Source organism: Balaenoptera physalus (assembly GCF_965194825.1).
Source record: "Balaenoptera physalus genome assembly, chromosome: 14".
NCBI lineage: Eukaryota > Metazoa > Chordata > Mammalia > Artiodactyla > Balaenopteridae > Balaenoptera > Balaenoptera physalus.
The window spans coordinates 10,348,571-10,370,833 of NC_138893.1; the positions used below are offsets into that span (position 1 = coordinate 10,348,571).

Sequence of the window (22,263 nt, forward strand, 5' to 3'; positions counted from 1 at the left end):
CATCATTCTTCCATTTTCTTATTTTGTTTGTTTTGTTTTAGCATAGTTGGGAATAATTGAAGAGTAGAGATGAAATAATTCCTAGGATGATGAAATAGCAAAGTGTTTCAAAATAGAGAAAAAAATGAGATTATTGAAATCCTAAAAATGTAACTTAGGTTTATAAAAGAGTTCAGTCAACCCATATGGTAATTGCAAGACAGAATGAGTTTTATTCTACATGTAGGAAATAGGTACATTTTCTTTTTGCTCTTTGGAAGACCTCTAAGAAAGAATAAAAATTATGAAATATCAGTCTTTACAAATAGAACTATTCAAGAAAGAAACTCAAAAAATAAAATTAGATCCAATGGACTCTGAAGATATATTGAGAGTTAAGAAGAGTCAGGCTCAAAGCAAGTCATCTTTCAAGGTAGCAGACACTTGAACACGTTTGCAGGGCCAGGGGAAGAAGCCAGCAAATGACAGTTTGAAATTCTGACAGTTGTTTGAGAAACACTGGGGTGGGGTGGGGCTGGCCTTAAAAACAGAGGGGCTTCTCTAAATCAGGAGGTGACGCCGAGACATTTTGAGGCCCGAAGGAGGGAAAGGGATGAGGTCTGTGGCTGATGATCGCCGTCTTCTTAGTGAAGTGAGGTGAAGTATGTGGGTATTGCTGAGCAGCCGACCGACCGGGAGAGGTGGGACTGGAGAGGGGGCAGAGCGGCTGGGGACAGCTGCCGGGGGCGTGGTGCTGGGGGTCAGCTAGTGCCAGAGGAAGACTGTCAGGCCGAGCAAAGAGGTGAGCCGACCTTGAATAGTGTCTCCATGGTTGGGACTCAAGGGTTTATAATCCCCAAGGAATAATCCCAGATTTTTTTCTCCACGTTTATCTTTCTTTCTTCTCCTATCTAGCAATCTTTAGAACTGTTAGAAGCAGTACCTCTATTTATATATACTCTGTTTCCCTACCAAAGACAGAAAAAGAAAAAAAAAAAAAGAAAAGTAAAAATCAGGTAAATGCATCTCTCTCTCTCTCTCTCTCTCTCTCTCTCTCTCTCTCTCTCTGTCACACACACACACACACACACACACACACACCCTCTCAACCTTGGATCTAGTCAATCCTGAATCATTGTGTTTAAATTTCTGAGGAACAAATGGCCCTACGTGTATTTGTGTGTGTGTGTGTGTGTGTGTGTGTGTGTACACAGAAAAATGTAAAATCATAGACAATGCATTGTAATACATTTTAACTTGGAAACAGCTTTTAGATAGCTTAAAGTTACAGAATATTATTATATCTTACACCATTCTAATCATTTCAAGTAAAATGTTTACCTTAAATTTTGTGATCATATATTTTTTTTAAAATTGTCAGAAAAGTAGAAGCATTTCTTGTGCTTTTTAAACATGATAATCTTTGATTTGTCCTTTCTCTAGGTGACTAGTTGTGCTTGGGTACCGGACAGTTGCCAGCTTTTTACTGGGAGCAAATGTGGTGTCATCACAGCCTACACAAACAGATTCATGAGCGGCACGGTAGGTCCTGGGCGCGTTTTGTGGGATTTTCATGTCAGTGAGGGGAAGAAACCCTTGAAGAAACCCTTTATGAAGTATAAATTGGTATAAGATTAAATTTTTTTTTAAATTTTATTTATTTATTTATTATTTTTGGCTGTGTTGGGTCTTCGTTTCTGTGCGAGGGCTTTCTCCAGTTGCGGCAAGCGGGGGCCACTCTTCATCGCCGTGCGCGGGCCTCTCACTGTCGCGGCCTCTCTTGTTGCGGAGCACAGGCTCCAGACGCGCAGGCTCAGTAGTTGTGGAGCACGGGCTTAGTTGCTCCGCGGCATGTGGGATCCTCCCAGACCAGGGCTCGAACCCATGTCCCCTGCAATGGCAGGCAGATTCTCAACCACTGTGCCACCAGGGAAGCCCAAGATTAAATTTTTTGTACATTAATGTTTTGTACTTTAATCTCTTCACATAGGCTCTTAAAATGTAAAAGGTCACGTGTCTAACTCTTTAATTTTAGGTTTATTAAGATCACAAAAATTTTGAAAATAACTGTAAAGGTCAGAGACAGACAGTATTTTGAGTTATGATCTGTTTTGAGTTTAGCCTTTTTCATGGCATTTTGATGCTTGCTTGCTTGCTTTCATTCTCGGTATAAACCTGAGTGCTTATAAGTATCCCACAAGATTCTATAAAAGTTGGAAGTACAGAACTCCTAATGTTCAACATTCCTATGCCCTCTGGATGAATTAAATGACAGAAAAATCCAAGTAGCCAGTCTTGATTTCTACCACTTACTGGAAGAAATTTTTTCATTCACTGAATCCTTTGGATTTGAGAGTTAAATTATTAAAACACTCTAGTGAAGAAGACATTATGCAATACTTCTTTTAATCTACTGTCAGTCCTTTTTTTTTTTTTTTTTTTGCAGTAACAGTACTTACTTTATTAAGAGATTAAACCTACAGTATTTTAGTAGTTAATTAAAGGACCAATTCCTAAGAGGCATTTCCACTGTAGGTCTGTCATTCCTTTCTTGAATCAACTGTCTGTGGTGCTGTTGAGAATTAGTGGCAAGTTTAGGGTGATAACTCAGTGATTATCATTCTAGTCTAAAACATGCTCTGTGCTTTTTTTTAATTACAATTTTCTGCATTGTTTTATAAAACATGTTTTACTGGGTGAAACCTGTATTTCCAGCATAGGGTGATGCTCAGTTCCTTACTTTTCTGTCCAAGTTTATTCCCTTTTAAGCCCTTGTTAAGGTTCTTTGCCACGATCCTTGGGGTATAAATGTCCTTGGGGTATTGTTTCTGTCTCTTAGTCTAAGGAGTCATTAAAATGTTTGAAGCAGGAGTGATATGATCCAGTCAGCATTTTAAGGCCATCACTGTAGCGCCTACAAGGAGAATCAGTTAAAAGGGGTGTGAGGCTGGAGGGGAGGGTACCAGTTCCGAGGTGCTGTAGTGATACAGGCCGGCTGTGGTGAGGGCTCTGTGTCAGGAGGTCAGCATGTACAGGTTACTGCAGGACGGTGAGGTTGTGCTCTAAGAAAGATTCACACACAGCTTAGAAGAGCCAGAAGTGGGACCAACCAGATGTCAGGAAGCCTGAAAAGTTACACATGAGCTAGATCTTAAAGGACCATTTTACTAAGTGGAGAAAAGAGGAAAGAGTATTGTAGCAAAGTAAACCAACACATGGAAACAAAGGCATGGTAGTTTGGGGGATGGCAGATACTTTTATGTGTAGTTTAGAGTATAACATGCTGGGAGGAGTGCCAAATTCAGGGCAGGAACAGTAGAGTGAGGTGAGGGTCTTATACACAGGCCACAATAAGAAGCATGCTAAGGAGTCTGAGCAGAGAGGCGCCTTCACTTTTGGATTGTCTTCTGTTTTCTCCTTTTTACTCCCCAAGGCCTAAAGCGGATGTTAATTTTATAACGTCTCTAATATTTACCACTGCCATTGCCTTTCACCTTCTGAGCTCACCCTCTGTTTCCTTTTTTCTACAAATATATTCTAATCTCTGCTGCTAGAGCAGTTGTCTGCTTGTACACTCAGATCATTTGCACCATCATAGACACCTATTTAAAAACTAGCTTCATCTTTTGTTTTTTATTTCCTCTTGCTTTTCCCAACACTATGAACAGCCTTGCTCTTAGTTTTCCTTACTTCCATTCTTCCTATAATTTAAAATTTTAATTGTACACTAGCACAGTATACAGTATTGGTTAAAAAAAAAAAAGATTAAGCTGTACTCGGTATAGGAGTCATTTTGCACAACATAGCTTTGAAATAGATCAAAGATGTAGCTATTATCATTTGAATACAGCAAGACACATGCTTCTTTTAGTTTGAAGTTATTGTGAATTCTTAGGTTGCTTACCTTTCCTCAGTTCTGTATTTGCCTGAAAATGGATTTTTTCAATTTATTTGTAAGGGTTTTCTTTTTCTCCTAAGTATTAATAGTATTAGTTAATCAAGTCATGAGATTAACAGTTACTATTTAAACCATGTCCAAAATTGTATCTTAGCTGTGTGGTTTTATCATTGTTTGTTTGATCTGAGAGAAGGTTACTTGGGTTTTTGTAGATGTTGTTGTTGCTTTTTACTGGGGACCGTCTCATCATTTTGGGGTCCCCGAAGCTGCAGATGTGACCCTATGCCTGTGAGGTTGGCAGGAAACACCTCATGTTTACTAGCTTCTGTTCTCCCAACCCATTGAATGCCATGATTCTAAAAGTATTTATGCTCTTGTTTGTGTTGGCCTTGACACATACGAAAGACCACCTCCCATGTAGCACCATGTAGGATATGACCAAAATAATTGTTGTCTGAAAATATTTTCAAGGGAATCTTATGAAGTACTTTCCTGAGCTAGTGAAGCATATATAACTTTGAGCATTGTGAGTTTCTGTTGACTATCCCAAGATAGTCTGCTAAAATGCATTCTACATGTGTCATGACGAATACGTTGGTTGGTTATAGGGAATTGTTATCTATAAGCCATTTATATACAGTATTAGAGAAGAATGTCTTCTGAAAGTGATAACTGATTTTAAAATAGTTGGTCTTGAGTCATTTTTTCACTAATTAAATAGTGTGGCCACATCATCTTCATATAAGTGAACACCTGTATTTCTATTCTCTAAATTGATGGTGGTAGGAGAATATATATGCAGTTTATCCGAGGTAGTATTACACCATTCAAGAACATTTTATGAAGAAGTAGGCCAGCACAAGATTCCTGTTCTACCCATGGAAATTATTTTCTGATCCATCAGGGAATCATCTAGTAACACTAACTCTTGTAATCATTTTAAAGTGCAAAGTCTATAAAATTTCAATAACCACTACAGGGTACCTATCTTGTGTTTACCCCATAAATATTATTCATGATCATGAAGTAAAAAAAAAAAATACACACACACACACACACACATATATATACAAATATATATTTTTTTTTTCTTTTTTTTTAATAAGCAAGGAGGGAGCTTTAGCCTTGAGGGCATTTGTCAATCCTAGAATATTGACACTGTCCTTGGACAGCCTCTTGTGAGAGGAATAGAAAACAACAACAAGGGACAGAGCAAGCTGGGGAGTCCCAAGGAGGCCCTTGTCCAAAAGGCTGGTCCCTAAGAGTAAGGATGAGTCAGATAGGACCAACTGTTGCCTGGAATTACAGCCTGGATTGGAATTCCCTGGGTTGTCCAGGATCCTCAAGACTTGAGTTTGGGTAAGGCGTCCCTAGCCTGGCTTGGGGATCCAGGTCATCCAGCAGAAGAAACAAGGAAGGTACTTGCACTCTATTCCACAAATAGAGGAATTCCTTCACATAATTTTTCTAATGTAGTAACAAATACACAAAACCAAGCACACAAATTTACAGATAAGAAAATGAATATGTGAAAAAGTTAAACTTAGTTACAATAAGAGAAATTCAAGTTAAAACAACCTTGATTGCCATTTAAAACTCGGGAAATTTTCAAAGATTTAGAATGGGAATTGAGTCACAAACTGAAATGCTGCAGAGTTCAGGCAGAGAAGGAAGGAGCTCAGGCCTTTTGGGGCAAGGAATTCCTTGGTCCCAGGGACCCTGAAGAATGGTCTGCAAGGGCGCTGGCACATCCCTGTGGCCCTGCAGGCTCCTGGCCCTGTGGGGAAGGTCACGGAGGAGAAGCAGAACTCGTGCCCTTGTTCAGAGCCATCTGGTTGCTGTGGTTGTGTGCAGCTGAAGGCCACGTGCCCTAGCTAAACAGAAGCCACTGCCACACAGCTCAAGCCTGTGGTTCCAAGGGGAACTGTAAGCCTGGTATTGCCTGGTCATCTGAGTCTTTAAGAATAAAATAGGTATTTTTATGTGAAAAATAAAGCACTTGAAATAGATGAGCTGCAGCTAATAACTCAACACAGATATGTTTCAAAAGCAGTGGTGATCAAAAAGGCAAGATGCAGCAGATACCTAAAGAATAATTAATACCATATATATAAAGCTTAGCAACATGGAAAACAATACAATCGTTATAGTAACATATAGTAGAACATAAATTCTACATACATGGGAAACAAATACAAAATTCAGGATAATAGTAACTTCTGACAAGAGAGAGGAAATAGGATGTAAAACAGTACACAGACTATGTAATGTTTAATGTTTTCTTTATTTAAAAAATAAGCTGATCTTATAAAATGTTAGGATTAGTTTAACTGAGTGGTCAGTCTACAGATTTTTATTATACTTTCTTTCTACTTTTCTATATTCTTTGTACTGAAATACTTTATGACAATAAACTGCTACCCTAATGAAAACAAAGGTTAGACCCTGTGTGGACATCTGGTGTCTGTGAGCCATGTGGAACTTGGAACATCAGTTTGCAATGTTTGATTTAGAAAATCAGTCCACAACAATTGATGAGTAATACATCGCCATTGGTGGCATCATGAGTTGGTACAAAGCCTTTGAAAAGTACACTCAAGAACTGTAAAATTATTAATATTCACTGATCCACTAGTAGGATCCTGGAAATTCTAAAGAAATGATTTAGAGGAGGAACAAAACTTATATACATGAAGGATTTAATTATGACATCTATAATTTTGAAAAAATTTGAAACAATTTTAAATGCCTATCATAAAGGATGCTCAAGGGGGCTTCCCTGGTGGTGCAGTAGTTAAGAATCCGCCTGCCAAGGAAGGGGACATGGGTTCGAGCCCTGGTGCGGGAAGATCCCACATGCCGCGGAGCAACTAAGCCCGTGCGCCACAACTACTGAGCCTGCGCTCTAGAGCTCACGAGCCACAACTACTGAGCCTGTGTGCCACAGCTACTGAAGCCCGTGCGCCTAGAGCCCATGCTCCGCAATGAAGAGTAGCCCCCACTCACCGCCAACTAGAGAAAGCCCGCGTGCGGCAACAAAGACCCAACGCAGCCCAAATAAATTAATTAGTTAATTAATTTTTTTATTTAAAAAGGATGCTCAAGTAAATTATGGTATACTAACTGTATAGAATATTATAACACTTAAAAATCATTTTGAAGACACTGTCAAAAATGGAAAATGCTTATGGGAGAATGTATAAAATACAAAACAGGGAGTTATTTGTATGGCAGTAATCACAGCTATAAAATACATATGTATTTGGCTAAAGACTGGAAAAGAATAGACAAAAATGAAAAGCTTATTTGTTGCTGAAATTATGGTCAATTAAAAATTTTTTAATGTTTAATTAGTTTTACTCTTTAGAAAAAGTTGAACTAGATTGAAAAATGAGATGTTTGAGAAGAATGTTTGAATCACTTGGGTTGTTTTTATTTTTGAGATATGACACTAGGATACCTTTCGTCATGGTTTTTGTCTTATACTTTACTTATTTTTTTAATTTTAGCCTTCAGAGATAGAAATGGAGTCTCAGATACATCTCTATGGGCACACAGAAGAGATAACCAGCTTGTTTGTCTGCAAACCATACAGTATAATGATAAGTGTGAGCAGAGATGGAACCTGCATCATATGGGATTTAAACAGGTACAGAAATCTCCAACTCTAAAATAGCTACTTTTAATGTTTCAGTTCTCACTGTGAGAAATAGATGCACTAAAATAATATCTTTATATCATAATAGCTTTAAGCATGAAATACAGACTTTACCTTTGTAATCTTATTGAATTAAACAATCAGTTAGGAATATAGTCAGGAATGCCTTATAAATAGTAGATACATATACACCGAGGAAAAGAATTATACAAATAAGAGAATATAATTATATGTAATGATCATATGCAAATTCATGTCTTTGGTGTTTCAGGTTGTGCTACGTACAAAGTCTGGCGGGACACAAAAGCCCTGTCACAGCCGTCTCTGCCAGTGAGACTACAGGTGACATTGCCACCGTGTGTGACTCAGGTGAGCTGGCCCCAAAACCAAAGCACAGGGTGGCTGCACTCGCAGTGCATTCAGCCAGCTGGTTACATCACAGGTGCGACGGTTGCATTCCATCTCTCAGGCCCCTGCCAGGTCTGTATGCTTAGGGGATAGCATGTATGTGTGTTAAGACGCCACACTCCCGACGCAGGGGTCATGGGCTCAATCCCTAGTCAGGGAACTAAGATCCGCCATGCCGCACAGCGAGGCCAAAAAAAAACCAGTAAGGTTGAAGATTGAGTTCATCAGTTTAGGCATCTACTTATGCAAATGTTAGTATTGTCATAATTTAACTTTCTTTCTGATATATGTAAGATTGCATTTGAGCACATGTAATGTAAGTTAAGCAAGTTACTGTTACATAATTATCTGAATTTTCTTTGGTTTTGTTTTCCCATCCTTTTTTGCTTCTGCTTTTTTTTTTTTTTTTTTTATAAATTTATTTTACTTTATTTATTTATTTTTGGCTGTGTTGGGTCTTTGTTTCTGTGCGAGGGCTTTCTCTAGTTGCGGCAAGTGGGGGCCACTCTTCATCGCGGTGCGCGGGCCTCTCACTATCGCGGCCTCTCTTGTTGCGGAGCACAGGCTCCAGACACGCAGGCTCAGCAGTTGTGGCTCACGGGCCCAGTTGCTCCGCGGCATGTGGGATCTTCCCAGACCAGGGCTCGAACCCGTGTCCCCTGCACCAGCAGGCAGACTCTCAACCACTGCGCCACCAGGGAAGCCCCTTTGCTTCTGCTTTTAAACTACTGACTTTGCTACCTCCCTCCTGACTAAATGAAAAGCATCAGCAGATGATCAACTTCCTACATGTGTCTTGTAGTTCCTGTGAGAGAGTAGTATAGAATAATAATGGAAGTATAATTTGCCCAAAATTTACATGACAAAGATATATCTCCTAATCAAAGGTCTGGCTTTTAGTTTTTGTTTTTGCATGTATACATATTAAAAAACTTGATGCATCCAGCAGGAAAGAACTGTTGAAAAGCTCATAAATTTTCTGTTTGCATTTCCATTAATTGAAAGGATCCTTTGAAAAACTGTTTCTTTTTGTCCACTCAGTACAGATATCTTTGACACATCTACAGTGGGTGGTCTTTTATCCTTTGCTTGCATTTTTCATATTGTTTGTTTTTTCCTGACACCAAATGTGTGGTCTTTCCAGACACTAAACAATTCTCCAATTCTATGACACCAACTGGGTGTCCAACAGTGCAATTCAATTCTGACACTAACTAGTTGAAGTTAGCAAATTTGGGAGCCCCAAGACCCCCCCCCACCAGGTTTGATAATTCTCTCGAATGACTCACAAAACTCAGTAAAACACTGTACTTACTACTATGGTTCATTACAAAGGATAGAAGTGAACAGCCAGAAGAAAAGGTAGGTAGGGTGAGGTCACAGGGTCTGTCCACCCTCCTGGCATGTCAGTGTGCTCCTCAACTTGGAAACTCTCCTCCCCCTGTTGTTTAGGAGTTTTTCTAAGGTTCCATTCTGTAGGCACGGTAGATTCAATCATTGGCCAGTAGGAACTGAGCTCAACCTCCAGCCCCTCTCCCTTCCCTGGAAGTGGGAGGTGCTGTAAGTTCTAACTCGGGGTTGGTTTTTCGGGTGAGCAGTTCCCATCCTGAAGCTGTCTGGGCCTCCCCCCAGGAGTCATCTCATTAGCATAAAAAAGACAGTAAATTAACAAGGGTTTTAGGAGCTCTATGCCAGGCACCTGGGACAAAGTCCGAGTATTTATTTTTGTACTATACCACGATAAAGCTCTTGTTTTTACAAAACACTCATTCATGCTTGTATTCAAGAAAAGTAACATCTTCAGTCATGCTTCAAGATTTCAGATGTGAAGTATTTGCCAGTCTTCACCCCTAGTCATAAAATAATGTCATGAAAACATTTTTATTTCCTAATCAGCATAACTAAGGGGAAAGATCTTAAATAGTTGACTTTGGTAATATAAGTGTGGGCAGATGATTGATGACTTTGCTGATTGTTCTTCCTTGATTTGTACATTAGTGGCTTTTAGTATGTCACATCAAGAGGGAATTTGGGGGAATCATATGATGATTATTTATATAGAGTTCTCTACTTTCTTGTTTTGGCAACATTTGGAATTTAGGACTGATACCGAGGGAACCGAATTTTGTAAAGTTAATTACTTTCCTGCTGCCAGTAGTGATTTATTGTATCTGTGATAGTATATTAGCTAGTCATATGGGAACAAGAAACCAGATTACTTTTGCTTACAATTACCAGCTCACTAGTAGGGTGTTCAGGTGCCCCTAGGTAGTGCGCACAGTAGAATAGAGTAATGGCTAGAACTTCCTTTCCACTTTGAACAAAAAGGCCTTCTCAACTTGTTTGAGGCCTCTCAATGCATATAGAAGGGGACTCATAAAGAGCATGTGGCATATAGAGAGCATAATAAGAATAATGATTTTTTTAAAGAGAGGACAAATTTATGTTTAGTGATCCAGAATATATTTCATTCTCCTATTCTTATAGTCCAGGAAGGGAAGAAAGTTATCAGATGTAGCCTACCAGAAGTCTTGACACTTTAGTGAGAACCATCCAAGTAACTTTAAAATCAAAATTTAAGAGAAATAAATATATATGCATGTGTATGTATATATATGTATGTGTATGTATACACATATATAATCTCAAAAATTTCTGTATTGGGGCTGAAGATAACACTGGCAGACTCACTCCTCCTGATCCTAATTTCCCAGGGCTTATTATGGGATGTGGTTGTTATAGTGATAAGATGTAAAATTTATTAAACTATGTAAATATTATAGTAGATGGTTTCTGTATTTTTTTAAAATCATTCTGCCACTATATCAAAATATATGCATTTCAACTAGGGTTCATAGCCTTTTCCTGTGTTGCCAGTGGCACTCTGAAGTTAATATAATATTCTAAGATTCGGAGTAGGGGGTAGTTCTCCGATGTCTTTTAATTTTGATGAAGATGTATAGGAAGAATAAAGATTTTTTCAGGAATGCCCAACTTTCTGACTTTTAGTTGATATGTTAAATTATACATGAAAGCAATCCGGTATTGGGTAAGGGCCTCGATTTTTTTTTTTAATATATATTTATAATCTTAGGCAGATGAGTGTTTACTTGGTTTTGTGGTAGACCAAGTTTCTGGACAATCTGCTAGGGTAACTCTTTGCCTATTAAGTTCCACACCATACTTCAGAGTTGAGGACCACAGTTAGGTTTTTTATTTTGAAGAACTAAGCCATGCAGTAGCTGTGTCTTACAGTTACCAACCCCTACATCCGTATCTTTTATGGATGTGTATCCAATGACTTTAATAAGCCTTCTGACCTTACTAGTACACGTCTGGTTAGTTTATATAGTTTTTAAAATCTTTATTAGATATTAAATACAAAAGAAAGAGTGAAATCTCCACTTACGTAAAAGATGAGTTTATCATCTACAATTGTATTTCTTTAGCATATTGAGTCTCCTATATCTTTTTTTTTTTTTAATGTATTTATTTTTGGCTGTGTTGGATCTTTGTTGCTGCACGTGGGCTTTCTCTACTTGGGGTGAGCAGGGGCTACTCTTCATTGCGGTGCGCGGGCTTCTCATTACGGTGGCTTCTCTTGTCGCAGCACACGGGCTCTAGGCGCGCGGGCTTCAGTAGTTGTGGCACGTGGGATCAGTAGTTGTGGCTCGCGGGCTCTAGAGCACAGGGTCAGTAGTTGTGGCACACGGGCTTAGCTGCTCGGCGGCATGTGGGATCTCCCCGGACCAGGGATCGAACCCGTGTCCCCTGCATTGGCAGGCAGATTCTTAACCACTGAGCCACCAGGGAAGTCCCAGAGTCTCCTATATCTTGATGCTTTATTTGGATAATCTCTCCTAATCGATATTCTACAATGGGAAGTAGACCACTGGGCATTTTTTAATCTTTGTGTGTGTATGTGTGTGTGTTTATGTGTGTGGTAAAATATATTTAACATACAAGCTGCCATTTAAACCATTTTAAAGAATACAATTCAGTGGCATTATTACGTTCACAATGTTGTGCAACCATCACCACTGTCCATTTCAAAAACTTTTTCATCACCCTGAACAGAAACTCTGTAACCGTAACTCCCACTCCTCCCTCCCCAACAGATCCTGGTAACCTCTATTCGACTTTCTATCTCTGTGAATTTGCCTATTCTAGATATTTTATATAAGTGGAATCATACAGTATTTTGTCCTTTTGTGTCTGGGTTATTTCACTTAGCGTACCACTTTCAAGGTTTATCCGTGTTGGTACCTGTATCAGAACTTCATTACTTTTTGTGGCTAAACAATATTCCATCGTATAGATATACCACATTTTTGTTTATCCATTCATCTCTTGATACACATTTGGGTTGTTCCCACCTTTTCGCTATTGTGAATGATACTGCAACACACTAGGCATTTCGGTTGGTGACATTTGAAGGTCTTTCGCATACCTTTAGGTAAAGAAGTATTTCCAATATTTATTTCTTTGCTATAAAATCTTTTCATTTCCTTAATAAAGAGAGAAACACATTCTCTGCTTTTCTGTTAGTTCTAATGGAGAGATAAAATTAAGTGTAGTAACACACTATGTCATCCAAACTTTATCATGCCTCTTAACCTCTGTCTTATCAGTATGAGAATATTTCTCCAGAGAAGGCTGGACACATCACCATGAGGCCCCAAACCACAGCCCGAGTTTATAGAGGATATTAAAGCAATTAGTGCCTCCTCCACCCCCTGGAAAACTACAAAAAGTTTGGTTACTCGTGGTCTTTGAAAGGAAAAAAAGTTCGTTTAACAAGACATTGATTTGTAAGAGTCAATCTTAGACATTCTGAAGAATTAGCTTTCTTTTTTTTTTAAGAATTAGTTTTTAACTCAGCTTTTACTGTAACATTTTTTTTCTTCAGAAGTTCCGGAAGTCACTTCTTATAGATAGTTTCACAGAATATTTTCTTCTCTTTTTGGAGATTGTTTAGCTTTCTAGGTACTTTCAAATTCAGACTTGGCAGTTTGTATGCTGAAATATTATGACTACAGAAAGATTCATGGTTAATTTACATTGTTGCTCTACCTTGTAGCTTAATTTTTTATTTTCATTTTCTTCACTGGTCATCATCTCTAGATAAATATGCCAACTCTGTGTGACTTACAATGCAGTAGTTCCATTTATACCGTCCTCAGTCGTCAGTTGCCTATAAACTTCATCACTAAAACAAACAAGCTAGGCCCTCAGGGGTGCCCCTCTGGGGCCAAGTGTAGGGGGCTCTGTGACACCCACAGCCTGGTGACCTGCGGGTGACTGTGGCGTTTTAGCTGGCGGGGGCAGTGACCTCAGACTCTGGACAGTGAACGGGGACCTCGTTGGACATGTCCACTGCAGAGAGATCATTTGTTCCGTGGCTTTCTCTAACCAGCCTGAGGGGATATCTATCAACGTGATTGCTGGGGGATTAGAAAATGGAATTGTAAGGTAAGAGGAGTTTTTTATTTCTTTGTGTACTTTTGTTTATGAGGGCACAGCAGTTTCAAAAATTAGTTTTTACTCTCTAAACATAGTAATATCTAATATTTAGAGATTTAAAATCACCTTCGGATATCGGTTCTTCAGTTCTTTGTTTTATTTATAAATAGTAAAGATAGCTTTAGTACATTTTTGAAATTTTATATTATTTGTCAACTATGAAAGAGTAACAATATGAAAATATACAGTTAGGTTTCCTTTCTCCCCACCCACCTGGGCAAACTGCCAGAAGTAACTACTGTTAATCGTTTATTGTGTTTCCTTCCAGATGATTTTTAACAAGTAAACATGTAGGTTCAATTTTTAGGGAAGGGAACGTTAGTTTGCATAATTAGATGATGACTTTTTTCTTCCTCCAGGTTATGGAGTACTTGGGACCTAAAGCCTGTGCGGGAAATTACATTTCCTAAATCAAATAAGCCTATTGTAAGGTAAAACCTCCCTCCCCTCTTCTTTTCTTCATAACATACTCTGAGACTGTTTTGTTGGAGAGACAGTAAAGCACACAGAGGTACAGAAGTGCGTAATGAGAGTCATTATAAACAGCCGGCCATTTATCGAAGCCCAGGATGTCCGGGGCCCGGTGGCAAGAGGAGGCAAAATGCTTGTCTTCATGGAGCTCAGAATCTGGGTCAGGAGCTCACAGTCCCACAGGCAGGCATGCTGGGCTCGCGCCAGGGAAGGCCTCTTGAACTGCAGAAGTGATGGATTTTTTCGCTTTCCTTATGGAAAATCCCATAATGGTGATTGATGGCTACAGGAGTGTGCTTGACAGGACTGCTAAACAACCAGTTACCCTGTGCTCTGTCAACAAATTTGACTTTAAACACTCAATTGGAAGGAAGTGATTCAAATTCTACTTTATTAAAATAAACTTATTTTTAATCCACTAAATGTAAAGTTTAATGAACCTAAATTAATTATGCATTAATGTTACATTTTTTACCCTTTCCCCTTTCAGGGAAATAAAATCCCTCCATAAAATAATCACCATTTATTTCTATAGAGAGAAAATGTAGTACTGCTGTATTTTTCAAAGTTTCCTATACCCAAGTATTTGTTGTTTAAGTAATCAGGCTAAACAAGAAGGGAAAAGAAAATATGCAAAGAAGGAACAGAACGTACCGATCCTTTTGGTCCTGGTTTAGTCTGTATCACTTGGTTAGAAGGAGCTTGACAAACATGCCAGCAGAGCAAGTAAACTATATTAGAATTACAGTCAAAACCAATGAGTTGTAGGCCGTCATTTTGTTTGTCTCTGTGCTCCAGTAAAGATATCTTAACCCCCTTACACTGATTTCCATATGATCACCATATATGCTGATACACTTTTCAGAGACACAATATACAAATGGGATTTTTTTTTCACAGCCTTACATTTTCCTGCGATGGCCACCATTTGTACACCGCAAACAGTGATGGGACCGTGATCGCCTGGTGTCGGAAGGACCAGCAGCGCCTGAAACAGCCAATGTTCTATTCCTTCCTCAGCAGCTATGCAGCTGGATGAGTGAGGAGAACCTCGCATTCTGCAAGGCACTTTAACTCCAAGCTAGATTTGCTGACTTCGCCAGTTACAGGAGGTCAAACCCAAAGAGATGGATGACCAAACAAACCATCCAAGTAGTGATAAAGTCTATTCATCTGCACAAAATTCTGCAGCCTCACAAGGTCCTGAGAGGAAAGTTTTGTTTAGTAATAACCTGGAGGGTGTGTCAGTATGCACTAACCAACAAGGTTGAAGTCTGGCACAGTAAATTAAAATCATATTCTTAAAGTTTTTTTTCCATAGAGGATTCTAAAGAAAAGATGAGCATCTCTCTATTTCTGTTTTCTATTACTTTCTATTTTCTATTACTCCAAAAAAGCCAGTGGAATTTAAATTGGTTAGCTGTTTGTATAAAATGCTCTAAAGATTATATTTTAAAAGTTTTCTGCCAAGATAACACACCCACTCCACTACCCCCAAAAAAGGAAAGATAAGGATAAAGAATTCAGGACTTAATCATTGCTTTCTTTGAGAAGTATGAAATTCAGTAGGTGCCTCTGCACCATTTTTTGGAATATGTGAATATTTGAATCTCAGTGTTAGGCAGTTTTTGCCTGTTGCCTTCTTAGCTCAAAGTAGAACCAGACTTTTTGACAGTCACAAACAACAACACAAGTATCTTTGATTTTCAGACACATTCTGTTTCTTCATAAAAATCCTACTTAAAATCCATAACACTAGATATGGAATATCCTTAGTTGAGCCACTAAGATTTAAACACAATGATAATTCTTTTAATATCTGCCATTTACAGAGCATTGAATACTTAACAATTTGCAATAGAAAGCCTCCATTTCAGAAAAAGTTTGCACAGATATTAATAATGCAGTCCAGTTAAGGCATTTAATCTAATATGCAGGAGGAGTTTTCTTCCCCAAAACAGAATTACAAAAGAAAAGGACACAGCTTACTTCGTTTTAAACAGGAGGCAGAATAATTCTTTTAGGAAGCAGTTTCCACTGTTTCTACTAACCTATACCACTTGAGAATTCTAGGAACAATAGAAAAATCTGTGTACTCCACAGCAAACTTACACATGATAAAGACAGAATTCCTAAAAATCCTGGAATAGTCTATCATGATATTATGGCTCTATTTTTACTTGGGGTGCTGCTTTATTGGCTTTGAAAACACTGTAAAATAAGCTCAGTAATGTTACCATGAGATAAAAAGATGTATTCCTGCCTAAGAATTACTTGCGTGTTTGTTATGGACATTTAATTCATATGGTGTTTACAGAACTACTTTTGTAACTTCCAGACTTTCTAAAACATTCCGCTTAAAAACTGTATAAAATACAATTGCAAAGTCTCTGCTGTCAAGGTAAATACAAGAGGAAGCAAGTGGCTACGTATGCTTGTAACCTTCAGTTGCATACATAGGTAAGAGCACTTCACGGCTGCACTGAGATCATGGTTTGCACAGACCACCTATTAATTCTGAGGTCCAAATAGGTGCAGAGATGAGACTATTCCTATTCACGTTGAAGTGATTTGCTTTGTTTAAAACAAAAAAATCGCAGCTATTGTCTTTCATTTTTCTACTGAGAACTTTACATTAGTCCCTTATTAGAATAAGGTTGCTACTCAATCTTTTTTTCTTTTTAAGGCTGAATTTCATCATTTATCTAAAGAGAAAATATGCAAAATGACTGGTCTTGTTAAGAGTGCAATATTATATTTTTATGTAAAAATAAAAATGAAATTGGGGGGATTATTTATTCAGCATGAAACTTAATATGTATATGTTTGAAGCACTTCATAATATGCATGTTGTAACAAATATTTCTGTAAACTATCACAAGCTCTGTTACCTTTGTACACACGGCCACTTCAGAGTGGGGATAAATTTCATAAAAATAGACTGAGGACCTATTCTCATTGCAGTTTAAGTATTATGACCAGATCTCAAATTGGTGGCTGTTTTTGGTAACCCATATAGTTTCTCTCTTTAGCTCCCCTATAAATTTATGTCACTAGAAAAGGATAACTTTCATTTCTTAATTGTGGTCTTTGTGAGAACTTGTATATTTCAATCTTTACTGCCTTTAAATGGAGTTTAGACAGAAGTCCTAAGGTCAAACCACTCATTTTTAAAAAGAAAAGACTATCTGTCCCTTCCCCCTCCCCACCCCCAATAGCAGATCTGCACTGAGCCCCTACTTGTACCAGGTGCCACACTGAGCACTGAGGTCCAGTTTGTTCCCTGCACTGCCAGGGCAACATGCTGTCCGTAACATAGCGTGCGTCGTTACAAAACGTGGTAAGTGCTGTGAAGGAAGAGTGGAGGATCCTCTGAGAGAGTACAACCAAAGAATTCAGTCTAAATCAGGAGCATCCAGGAAAGTCAAATTGTTGCCGCTGTCTAATGGATGAAGAGAAATTTGACAGGCGCAGATGGGAGCAGACGTGTTCCAGGCAGTACACGTGCAAAGACCTGAGGCAGGAGTGTCAGTGAACAGAGGCTCAGTGAGAGAAACACCTCAGCTCCTCTGGTGGGCCCTGCAGAAGGTGGGTGAATTCAACCACCAGCACTCCAGGAACTCAGAATTACTCTTTTTTTCTGCTTTGCATCTGCGGTGTTTGAAGGATTCTCAAGACGAGGGCACACCTGCTTCTAGGTGTCTGTTCCCAAAAGAACTCAGGAGCAGCATCTCTCAGTGTAAGCCTGCCAACCTGAACGTCCCCACTTTACCTGCACATCTCAGCTTGACTCTTCCTTTCAGCAACGTTCACTGATTGCCAAACACGTGCAAGCCCAATACTAGGTGATGGGGGAGGGGAGTGGAGGAGTGGGGAATTCTTTCCAGCCCTTCAGAGCTCATTCCTGGTGATCTGCTTCTCACTCTTTTGGATGACCTGTTAATGTTTTGAATCAAAGACAGAAGAGCTACAAGGGGTTCCGGTTCAAGATGGTGACACAGGAGGACCCTGAGCTCACCCGCATCCCGCAGACACCCTGAATCTACAGCTACACACAGAACAATTTCCTCTGAAAGAAATCCAGGAACTAGCAAAGCGACTCTTAGAATCTGGTGAACAAAACCCACATCAGAACGGGTAGGAGAGGCCGAGACGCGCGCTCACCTTAAACCCCACTCCTGGCACAGCGACCCACAGTCAGGGGTGGGCTGGGGACTGACGGCTCCCAGCTTCTCCCTCAGTGAGGCTTTGACCTCCACGTCGGGCACCCCAACTTTTAAGACCTACACCTGAGAGATGAACCCCCAAAAACCATCTAGCTTGGAAAGCCAGTGCGCCTGCGTCCCCGAGACCCACGAGGCTATAGCATCTGAGAAGCAGACCTTCAAGGGCTCTGCAGGACGCACCAGGCTAACGCCCCAGGGCCCAGCACCGAGGCCGGGACTGAACTGTGCCCAGTGTTTCTGTGTAAGAGGCCTGTTGCCTATCTTGAAAGCTTCAGCCTGAGGGGCGGGCATTTAACACATTTCTGGAGGCCACTGAACTACGCCCCAAGGACGGCCAAGGCGGCAGGCACCATCTTTGTGCGCCCCCTCTCCTTTCCTAGGATTGCGGGGATCTCCCAGAAAGGGGGGTGTGCACGTCTGGGGCTCCGGATTTGGCGCTGCCTGCCAGGGGGTGCCCTCTGACCACCTGGCTCTGGTGGCCAACCAGGCTTACGTTCCTGGGTCCCACAGAACTGTAACAAGGGGAAAACAGTTCTTAACCAGCTACCACCCAGGCCAGAGCCCAGAGGCAGCAAACTCCCCGGTCTTTCCGTGAAAGAGGCTGTGAGCTTATCTTGATAGCTGCGTCGGGGTGGGGTGGGGGTGCTGGGGTGCGGCTAATTAAACACACATCCTGAGGCTGAGGGCAGCCCTCTCCAGAGATGGGAGCCAGTGGGTGTCACATTCGTGCTCTCCCTCTGCCCCGCCAGGTCTCCAGTGTCTCAGAGAAAGGAGCCTGTGGCATCTCTAGCATTGCCACCCAGAGGCCATAGCCCTTGAAAGCCTGGCTCTGGTGGCCAGCAGGGCTTGTGTTCACGGGTTCAATGGGATGGTAGCAAAGAAACAATTAACTAACACCCCAGGGCTCAGTGCAGAGGGAGCAGACAGAAACGCCCATCCTCCGGTCTTCCCCAAAGAGAGGTCTGTTTGTGTACTTTAAAAGCTGCTGCCTGAGGGTCCAGCTTCCAATCAGCCTTCAGAAAAAAGCCTTTAGTCTCCTAGGCCTTCGCTGACTTCCAAAGAGCAGACTCAAGCAGTTACTGCTCAGAACAATAGACTCGCGGGAAGCCTAGTTCCTCCTGAAGGGAAATGCACAACAATTTGATGCAGACCTTTGAGCTGTTCTACAGAAACGACAGCCCCCAACCCGTAGACTCCAGACTAGTTGGAACCGGAAGGTTGAGATTCCGGAAACATCACCCTATTACTTCACCACCAGCCAATCCAAAGAAGGTCCACGAGCTGCTCACGCACCCTACGACCCTCTCCCCTAACACCGTCTTTAAAAACCCTGGCCTGAAAGCCATCGGGGAGTTTGGGTCTTCTGAGCACGAGTTCCCCTTCTCTTTGCTTGGCCCTGCAATAAACCTTTCTCTGCTCGAAACTCCAACATTTCGGTTTGGTCTCCCTGTGCACGGGGCACACGACCTTGGGTTCAGCAGCAACTTCTGACAAGCCAGCCAGGAGCCTGTGCCCGTGGCAGGTCGACCTTGACTGGGGGCAGCCCCTTCCCTGGGTCCCCAGGAGCTACTGGGGCTCATTTTGCTCCAGGGAACTCTGAGCAGACGCATTCTGACCCACCATCAGCCTTCTGTTTCATCTGGGGGTAAGTCGCTCTGGCCCGTGCAGGCTGGGAATTACCCTCCTTCATCCAGGCTCATGCCCTTTCGAGAAATGAGCCAATCTGGGCTGTTCTCTTCTGGGAGCGGGGCCAATCTGGTCTTGAGGTCTGCATCTGGGAGGGGGAATGGAATTGTTAGGCTACAGTTCCATAGTCTGATCTTTTGTCTGTGCGACTGTGTTTGTTGTTTGTATTTCTGTGTATCAGTACTTGCATTTTCAACAAAATGGGAGATACTAACTTCACCCCTGTCTGCCTGAGTCCTGGAGGCTGATCGGGACCCTGGTCACTAAAGGCTTCAGTGAAATAATCTGTGTCCCTCTTCCTGGTTTTGACCCTCGTTAGGGGGTCCTGGCTTTGACAACCCAAAGGGGCCCTGGTTATGACTTTTGTTAGAGGGTCCTGGTAACTTGAATTATTTGTAGAGGGGCGCCAGTTTGGTGTACCTGAACAACCTGAGTGTGCACTTTTAAATTATCAGTTGCAAGAACTTACTTACCAACTCTCTAGAGAAGGAGATTTTCAGTGGGCTGAGAACAGCCGAATCTGTGTCTCCACCAACACTTATTATAGAGCTCTTGGTAGGTGAAGGCAAATTCTCAGCCGAGATCCAAGGATGTGGGCACCAGACATCAGTCCCCTCGGACAGCCCATTAGGGTGCATTCTGAGTCATCAGAAACTCTGTGGCTCTACTCCAAATGACAAAAAAATCCACTTATTTTCTTTTGTAATACTGTCTGGCCACAATAACAAGTAGGTGACCAGGGAAAATGGACAGAGAATGGCTCATTAAATCATAGCACCATGCTCCAACTGGACTTACTCCATGAGAAAAGAGAAATGAGGTGAGACTCCCTATGTACAGCGCTTTCTGGCCCTTTACCAGAGCAGAGGCTGCAGAAGAAATGCAGACTTAAGGCTGCTCAGCAATTTAACTCTGCGGGGGAAGACCTCGCTCCCTGTTTTGAAAGGATCCCCTGAAGACCCCTTAGATTTTCCTTTGCCCCTAGTGCTCCAAATACTCACTGCAAACTTCAAAAGATTGCTGTAGGGACCTATCACCCCCACCTACCAGCTGGTTTTCAATAACTAAGATGTGGCAGAAGAAGAAAAAGAAGATGAAGAAGCAAGGCGCCTTCCTTGCAGCAGTAGCGCTGCAGACCACCCCAGGTACCCGGGAGGAGAGAATAAGAAGACTCCACAGGTGAGCGCCCCTGCCCCCAACATGGGACTTGGGACACACAGGCCACCAGCAAAGCTGGGACCTAGTCAGTGCACTTACTGCAAGAAAGTGGGAAGGCCCCGACCAACCACAGAGGGGGAAGGCCTGAGCTAAACCCCCTTCCTTTCAGCTCCTGCTAACTGAAGAAGCAGCCTGGGGGCTCCCCAACTGGCCCCTCAAAACACCACCCCCCATCTCCCCCAAGGAGCCCCAGTTACCCCAGAAGTCGGGGGAGAGCCAACTGAGTTTCTGGTAGATACCAGAGCCACATTCTCAGTGCGGACAACCTGAAGGGGCTCCCTCTCCAAGACATCAAAGGGGTGTCAGGAAAGGAAGACACAAGGAAATCTTGCCCTGAAAATTCCCCAGACGAGCCTCATTTGACAAGAGAAAACTGGCTTTGCACACAGGCATACAAGCAACACCAGGAGCTAGGGCAGGGTTGAACAAGACTTATCTCCTACACATCTGCTCCTTCAGGACTGAGAGAGGTGGCTGTTTTATCTGATGCATAGAAACCAGCACAGGGAGTCCAGGAACAGGAAGAAACAGGAATATGCTCCAAACAAAAGAACAAGATAAAACCTCAGAAAAATACCCTGATGAAACAGAGATAAGTGTCTTACCTGAAAATAGTCATGAGATGCTCACCGAGGGCGGGAGAACGATGCACTGATGAAATGAAAATTCACATTTTAAGGCAAGACAAGAAAAATTTAGACATAAAACGACTTCTCTGCCCGCCTGGGCGTCCTCCCCGCCCCCGCCCCCAGCGTGCGTTGTGCATCTGCAGTATGTGTTACCCAGACCTCCCCCATGGCCTCCTTCGGGCACCAGCCACGTAACTGCTTAGAAGATAGCGTTCGTTTCTCAATCCTGTAAGGGGTCACGGTGACCCACCACTCACCTTTTACGTGCAGACATCTTTGGTGAACTTTATGTATAATTTATCATTTCCCTTAACGATAGTGATCGGTGCAGAGCAGACTGGTCAGATGATGTGGAGAGATACTGGACTGCACCTAATGGAAGTTCTTAGCTTAATTATTTACTTATGATCTCATTAATGTCACTAGCTATATTACTTGTGTTCTGCCTAGTTTACACGCTTATTGTTTCTTGCGTTGCCAAATGTGTGACTGAGCCTCAGATAAAATTAATGATGATTAAGCAACTTGCAACAATTGACCAGATATACAGTTTTATAAGAGCAATGA

General features: G+C 41.4%; 1 protein-coding gene across 4 annotated transcripts in view; it reads left to right on the forward strand.

The window, feature by feature from the left end:
- LYST (lysosomal trafficking regulator) overlaps positions 1-16,878 on the forward strand; it is a 181,209-nt gene extending 164,331 nt beyond the window's left edge. For all 4 annotated transcript variants that reach the window (XM_082423109.1, XM_082423108.1, XM_082423110.1 and 1 more), the window contains 6 exons: positions 1,423-1,521; positions 7,387-7,526; positions 7,807-7,904; positions 13,259-13,415; positions 13,826-13,897; positions 14,838-16,878. In XM_082423109.1, the coding sequence (XP_082279235.1) occupies positions 1,423-1,521; positions 7,387-7,526; positions 7,807-7,904; positions 13,259-13,415; positions 13,826-13,897; positions 14,838-14,976 (705 nt within the window). In that variant the 3' untranslated portion in view covers positions 14,977-16,878. The remainder of the gene's footprint in view (positions 1-1,422; positions 1,522-7,386; positions 7,527-7,806; positions 7,905-13,258; positions 13,416-13,825; positions 13,898-14,837) is intronic.
- The last annotated feature ends 5,385 nt before the right edge of the window (positions 16,879-22,263 follow it).